Source organism: Neolamprologus multifasciatus, chromosome 5, assembly GCF_963576455.1.
Source record: "Neolamprologus multifasciatus chromosome 5, fNeoMul1.2, whole genome shotgun sequence".
In the NCBI taxonomy this organism is placed as follows: domain Eukaryota; kingdom Metazoa; phylum Chordata; class Actinopteri; order Cichliformes; family Cichlidae; genus Neolamprologus; species Neolamprologus multifasciatus.
Genome location: NC_140443.1, coordinates 14,868,568 through 14,876,267, shown reverse-complemented (window position 1 = coordinate 14,876,267; position 7,700 = coordinate 14,868,568). Strand labels below are relative to the sequence as shown.

The following is a 7,700-nucleotide window of genomic DNA, read 5'->3' as shown; positions in this document are numbered from 1 at the left end:
GAATATTTGTTCAGTGTTGCACTTTGTAAACGGTCCCTGCATATCAGCCGCACATAGGGACATAGTCCTGCTTTAAAAGACAGCCTGCTGTAATTTCCTGGAATTCTGATTTTACTAAGGGCTGTACTGGATTCAACATCAAGCTGTACATCAGTTACCCTGATGGAGAGTCAAGGGAAAGGGGATTTATCTATGTGCAGGTAGATAATGCCTTGACCGCCTTCATTCACAATGTCCAATCGTCCCGCAGTGAGATCCCGCCTGCACACAATGTAGGCTACCCTTTATTCCTGCACATCCTGCTTGTTCATGCTTTGATATGGACAGACAGTCAAGTACTCCAGCCATCAAGGCAGCTCTGCAGCAGGGGGCGAGCGTAAACGGGACTACTGTTTCTGGTTTGGCTGGTTCAAGTAATACAAACAGACACATCAAATGTAGTTTAGCATACGGTGTCTCTTGCTTTCTAAAGATACAGTTTCTGTATTTTCCAGTTGGAAATAAATGTATATTTATAATAAACGTATTTTATAGTGAAAAAGAACTGAGAGGAAAAACGTGAGATTCGTTTTGAAATATTTCCAATGCGTCATTGTTATTTGAGCAGTCAGTTTATCTGTACATGATCTGATTATTTCATACAGAGAATATTTTTTTACAGCAAGTGAACGAAAATGATGTCATGCTATTCTGAGGTTGTAATGAGCACTGCACGGTTAACATTAGTTCGCAGTAGTGGACTAAGCTGGAGTGTCTTAATGCGTGCTCTGTAAGGAAATCACACAATGTTCTAACATCTGTGAGAGAAATATTTCCCAGTGAGTGACTTTTTCAGTCTCAGCTGACTGTAGCTTTCCTATACCTCTGAAAAGTACTTTTGCATAATGGCCATTGACTAACAATAGGCTGTGAGCTCACTTTCATGATCGTTAATATGCAAATTTACATGACCATCGATCAATGTCCATGAGCAGTCATTCACAGAAAGCCGGGAAATGGCTGCAATTACAGCATTGTGGTGGAAGATGTACAACCCCCCCTCACTGGTTCAGAGATGGGTTTTTACTTTTTACATCGATGGCTTTCTTTACTCCGGCGGTCCTCTCTGTCCAGGATGTGCACATTCTCATCATTGAAAGGGTGGTTAGCGGACTGTAGGTGTAAATAGACTGTGGAGCCTTGACCTGATGAGGAACTTGTTTGGGTTCCTTGATGTACACTGTTCAAAAACATGACAGAAACACTTTTTATTCATAGTATAGTGACAAGTCAATATAACGTCTTGGGCAGTGATCTGATAATTTAAGTAGCAGAGGGGTTGTTCATCAGTTTCAGCTGCTTTGGTGTTAATGAAATTACCAATAGGTGCAATAGAAGTGCAACAACGAGACAACCTCCAAAACAGGAATGGTTGTACAGGTGGAGCTCACTTGTATTTTGACTGCCGTTAGGTATTAAGATGAAATGCACCAGCGTGTGCAGTGGTTCCTGTTGGTGCACAACAATGCCATGAAAATGACATCTGTCGTGATCTGTCTTTTTTTTTTTTTTTTTTTTGACTTACCCCTGGTTTGGAAGATTTGAAGGCAATCAGAATAGCTTGTTGTAACTGTAGCTTTTGTTCATCTGAGTGATTGCATTTCTGTGTGTGCAAGGCGATAGGGAATTTTTTTAAACTAACAGTAACCATCCATCCAATGAAAGGTTTTCTATTAAAACAATTTATTAATGCTTTGTTCCAGACAATAATACTTCAACTTATAATCACCTTGTTCGGTTTTGCACAATAGTTAGTGTTCTCTGAGCAGAGATGTCCAAATCGCCTCTTATAAGGACTTTGCAAAAGTTTTGAGCCACCTCTCATTTCTTTACATTGTGCTCCAAATAAATGAAAAATTAGTCTTTTTGGACAATTGCTGCTATTTCGCTAATTTTCAGTCCAGTCCTTGTACCTGAACATTTTCAGAAGAATGTTTTTCTCTGTTTATTTAACCACTTCGCATTGACCTATGAAACATTCAAGCACTAAAAAGGCATCTAACTCAATGGATGTACCAGTGTTGTCTACATATAACAAGTAAGCAGAAATACACCATTTGGTCCCATTTCTTTTGGCTTAATCTAAAAAAAATATGAGAATTGAGCAAAAAGCAGCCAACATCCAAAGAAGAGCTTGGAATTTCATTCAATAGGAATGGAAAACTATTCCTGAAGACTGCATAAAGAAATTATTAGAAAACTTGCCTAAGAAAAGGTGTTCATACCAAATATTGACTTTCCAGGTTTTTGTTTTTTTTTTGCCCTATAAACACTATTTCCATGTACGCTTCTACATGTTTGAATAAAGTGCTGCACCTATTTCCCATTGCCCTAGCAAGATATATAGAAAAATGAAGGGTGGTTCAAAGCTTTTACACAGTACTGTAATTCATTTTAAAAAATGGCAGCCTTAATTAAGTGTAAATGTCATTATTAGCATCTTCAGCCTTGCTAACATTGACGGAGCTGACAGCAATCATTCTGTGTGTAATATGTAAGCACGTATATAACAAACAGTAGCGCTTGTTTTTTTCCCCTTCATTCATATTACACAAATACTTCATATACATTCTTTATATACATACAGTACATGTACAACAGGCTCCTTCTTTAATGCAGAGTTGAACACAGAGCATTTCACTTAGCAGCAGCTTCAGCTGCTGCAGGCTACTTCAGTTTAACAAAATATTGTTGGGATACATGATAAAAACTGTAAATCTACAGAACACAGAAGATAAATAAAATCTGCTAACTTATTAAAAGTGAATGTACAGCTGAGTTCTCTCCAGTGTTTTCAGACATGCTTTAAAAAGTTTTTGAAACACAGCAGCAGAGGAGGAAGCGATCCCATATCTGACAAGAAAACTAAAACAGGAGATGAAAACCAAGTGACATCCGCCAGAGCTGAAAAATGAAGCCAATGTACAAATGCCAATAACTGCAGTTCCTCTGATGGCCGCTTAGGGCTAGCTCCAAAAGGAAATCAATCCCCATAGTCTCCCCATGCAAAAATGCCCAACAGCCACATATTTACAGCCTGGTACAATTAATGTTTTGGCTTCATTGAATAGTTTCTTGCCCTCCATAACAACTGAACGGGGGGGGGGGGGGGGGGGGGGGCTTTTGGGCTCAAAGTAGGGGATTTGTTGCTTTGCTTTTGAAGGAATTATCTAAGAATACTGTAATTTCCTGTTTGGTACAAACCGTGCAACACATCTCTTCTTTAGTTTTGGAGACTGAAATTATGGCATTCTGCAGACTTATTTTTCCAACCAGAAGAGTCCACGTTTTACATACGGTCTGTGTCTCCACCAATCTATACAACAGAATTGGTATGTAAAATATACCAATGAGCAAAAATACATGAGATGATGGCACAATTAAGAGTGTTTTCACATTTCCCAGTTTTCTGTTTTCCACTACTGCTCACCTCACAGGACCAGTGAGGTGAGCAGTAGCCTATACAGGAGAAGCCTGTCCAGGAGCAACCCCCATACTTCTGTGTTCATAACCCCAAACATAAGAGTAACCAAATAACTGATGATTTCTACAGTAAATGGAGACATAGGTTTTGTTATCATTCGGTGAAAGTAGTGTTCTCAGCCTGGCCACCACTATAAAGACTGTTGAGCTCTGCTGCTGGTAAGGGGTGGTTGGAACAGGATTTATTTCTTCAAAGGCGGGTCCAGTACAAAATGTGAGTTAATGTTAGCTATGATGGAGCCAGGGGGGAGCTGGAAAGGAAACCTGTGAGGGAGGGCCTTTGAGCAGTCTTTCAACAGTGTGTGCCTGGTGAGCAACTTCCACAGGGTGTGGTATCCAGTCCTCTTAACAACATCCATGGCTAACTGCAGTTAGAACACAGCAGATAGCAGCAATAGATACTTCCATTCCTCAGTCTTATGACCAACCTGTGCATACACCATTTAGCAACTGCTAACATCATTTCCTCTATTTCACTTTTTCAATTCTCCTTAAACAGTCAAAACTCTAAATTCACCAAGGGGATTTTATTTTTGCATACGTGGGTCAACCAGAGTGGGTGCAGCAGTGAGACTGTCCTGGGAGTATTTAACCTAAGGGAGAGGAGTGTCTCACTGCCTGCTTAACAATGTTTTTACATTGCTAGGGAGTGACTGTTTACTCCGATGTGGAGAACAAGTGTGTATTCTCCTGACTCATCTCTTTGAGATATACTTATTTCTAAATGTGTAATGTTTGCTGTCATCTTACCTCTGTTCTCATCAGATACAGTGGCCAGTTGTCTTCTTTATTTAATGTTTTTTATCTAATGTTGTTTGAATTTGGCCTTTTCTGAGTCTTTATTTCACCTGGAGCACATTTTTGTTACCTCACCATATCTCCTGGACTTAACATCTTACATACATATCACAGTATAAGCATTTACCACCTTCAGCTTAATTCTGAGCAGTATGTCTGTGAGCAGTGAGCACCGGTTGGTCTCGTGACTTCTCCCAAGAAGTTTGTTCATATACGTTTCATTTGGCTTTTTGTTAGTTACATCATTACTAAATACCACAGTTGGTTGAGTTTAGTTCCAGTCCTGATTCGTGCCATCCTATCAGCACCTGTGGCACTGCAGTGAGTCCATCTCGCCAGTGTCCATACCATCCTCTCTTTCTTCTGCAGCACTGCTCTGCTCCTCCTCCATCACCTCATCCTCCACTTGTTTGGGAATTGAAGAGGAGAGGAGGGAAATGATGGAGACTGCATCTTCATATCTGCTGAGAGTCTGCCCCGCTTCAGCCACCTTAAAGTCTGCAGTGGCTCCTGGTTCAGCTCCCATCTCCACACCAACACCCTGATTTCCCTCCATCTCCACACCTGTCTTTGCTTCACTGATCACAAGCTGTAGTGCTCCGTCCATCTCTGATTTACCATGCAAACCAAAATCTGCCTCCATCTCCTTCCCCGTCATTGTCTCTTGAGTTAAACCCAGCCCATCTCCATCCCTCAGTCCAAGCTCTTGCTGTCCATGCAGACCTGCCTCTCCCTCCAAGCCCTGTCCTTTCACACCCCACAGCCCCACTGTTTCAACAGGTGGCCCTGGTTGTTCATTGACCCCCGTCTCTGGACAATGTCCCGTCTGTGGCAGCTGGTCTCCAGTCAGTGCTGCAGCTTCTTTGGCTTGTCTAATGCAGTTGATCCACTGTTGTTTGTTGAAGGCGTCACTAGCCTGAAAGCAGTGGCTCTGCAGTTGGCCTCCAGTACGGTATGAAACCCGGAAGAAGTTCTTTGCTGTGTGGAGGAGAAAATGAGGAAGAAGAAACAGGAGACAGAGGTGGTGAACATAAGCTGGAATTTGATAAAAATCCTATAATAAACAGATAAACAGATAATAAATAGATAATAAACAGAATAAAATGATATGTACACATTGTTGCTAAATTATTATCAGAAACAAAAACAAAAACAAACAAATGACCAATAAAGGTGTATATTTACTAAATCAAAAGTGAGCTGTGCACAACTTTTATAGCACAGCACAAAGTCTCTTAGTTTTCCTTGATATACCATTTCACTAGATCACAACCTGAACATCATGGTTTGATGGTACGTCAATACATCTATCATTTTTATTGTCACTACTAAGTTCAGAACCCTAACAATAACTGCAAACCTAAAAATTGGATTTAACCCTTAAAACAACCCTTTAAAGGCAGGCAAAAAGATAACGCAGGTCAAAAAATCCAACATAATACAAAATTGAATCACTCTGATTTTATACACCCACTGATTATCACATGGACAGCTCTACCAGCATGTTTTAATATAATTTAATGCATTTTTCTGTCTCTGGAGTCATTTGGCAAATGACGCACCTCTTATCAAAATCGTAACTTCACGATTGTTGGCATGTGGCACATTCAGGGACACCCATAAAGTGTAGCTACAAAAAACAACCTGGATCACACCTTCCCAGAATGGGCAGTTTTAAAAATCCTACAACAGGCTCCTCTGGTTTCAGTCACAGACACTAGACATTCAATCTTTTGGCTACATGGACGTCCACTGCGTTCAGGACAAGATCATTGAGGTCCAACGTTAAATACTTGCTTACAATCAGCATACTAGTTCATGTGGTGAGTGCTGAATATGACACATTTAGTTTCTACCACGCAGAACTACAAAAACACTTTTGTAACCTTAACTTTGGTCACAAAGACATCCTCAGCATGCAGCACACCTGACACTGATTTAAATAGCTGTGTCCAGTACTGACTTCGTTCATTGTTGCTGAAGGCCCCTCTGATGGATCCGCCCACTCTTATCTCGCCATCTGATAGGTCTTCCAGGTCCAGCTGACGAATGGGGATTGGCTGGCGGCAGAGCTGATAGCCGACTGGCTGGTCGTTTGACGACATGGATCTGGTGATGACCAGGACGTCCTGGAAAAGGAACACGTGGAGCTTCTAGAAAGAGAGAATCAGACAGAGTACAGGTTTTAATTTCTTCCTCTAGAGATACCAATAAAATATATGGATGATATTTATGAGTGATTTTGGTCATAAAATGGTAATGTATTAGAAGCATTTCTGTATAGCATTTAATCAGTGTTGTTGTAAATATTTTAGCCATGGCAACAATCCTCTCTATGACATCATAAAGATCCAAGACTAAAAAACCCATCTGAAACTATGTTACGCCCCTCTGAACCCCCCTGCTGTATACCTTGCAGTGGGACTACAATAGGCTTCAGGCATGTCTTCATCAACACCTCATCAGGTGCAATTAAACAGCAGAGCAGCCTGAAGCCCGAGCTTCCCATTCACAAGGATTACTTTTACATACAACGATTTAAATATCTAAAACTTTGAGGTCCATTTTGACCTTTGGATAAATTAATGAATGGATAAATAGGGAAGGGAGGACGATAAAGTTGTAGAATTGTACTGACGAGTCCTCTGTTGTTCTTCAGCTCTCCATGGCAACTGAGGGTCTTGGAGCGGTCGATGAGTTCGTCCCTTTGTCCGTCCTCTGTGTACACCAGACGATCCTTGTAGTATTGACACTCCGACTCTCCTGTCTGCCTGTTGATGTCCGCCACCACGCTTTGAACCATCAGCATCTGTGGGGCAGACACACAAACACACTATTATCTCATCTGACATTTGTGGTCAGCTGAGTTGATGGATGGTTGGACAGTCATGGACTTCTACAGCTCTCAATCTTCTGCCAACACTGAAGAGGCAGCCAGGAGTTTCTCTGTCTGCATCTTTGTCTATTGCCTTACTGTCCCTCGACTGTCTTTGGGATGAAGGTGCATCTTGAGACATGTCTGCACTAAGCAAGTTTATGTAACAGTCATGAGTATTAGTCTTTTTAAAGGCTTTATCTGGTGACCCAAACTGATGAAGTATTGCGATCTTAGTTTTCCCCACCGCTTCGTCCAGGTGCTGTCGATCCAGGTGGTCGTTGGCTGTGTGCTTGAGGATCTCTCTGAGCAGCAGTGGGTATTTCACCAGCCGGCTGCGGGGGATGTCCAGGAAGTTCCACAGGTCCAGCTTCCTGCTAAAAGGTGACTGGAGACAACGCTGCAAGAAGTCCTGGACTCGCCGATCTTGCTTCTTCTGGTCCAACAAAGCCTTGGCTTTGACCTGGTTACTGCAGTACGGCGTGTAGGCAGAGAGGCAGGGCAG

The 7,700-nt window shown here is 41.6% G+C and overlaps 1 protein-coding gene across 5 annotated transcripts in view; it reads right to left on the bottom strand.

The window, feature by feature from the left end:
* Window positions 1-3,144: 3,144 nt before the first annotated feature.
* arhgef3 (Rho guanine nucleotide exchange factor (GEF) 3) overlaps window positions 3,145-7,700 on the bottom strand; it is a 31,261-nt gene continuing 26,705 nt past the window's right edge. For all 5 annotated transcript variants that reach the window (XM_085158644.1, XM_085158643.1, XM_085158645.1 and 2 more), the window contains 4 exons: window positions 7,443-7,700; window positions 6,959-7,129; window positions 6,284-6,473; window positions 3,145-5,298 (listed from right to left, as the gene is read on the bottom strand). In XM_085158644.1, the coding sequence (XP_085014770.1) occupies window positions 4,622-5,298; window positions 6,284-6,473; window positions 6,959-7,129; window positions 7,443-7,700 (1,296 nt within the window). In that variant the 3' untranslated portion in view covers window positions 3,145-4,621. The remainder of the gene's footprint in view (window positions 5,299-6,283; window positions 6,474-6,958; window positions 7,130-7,442) is intronic.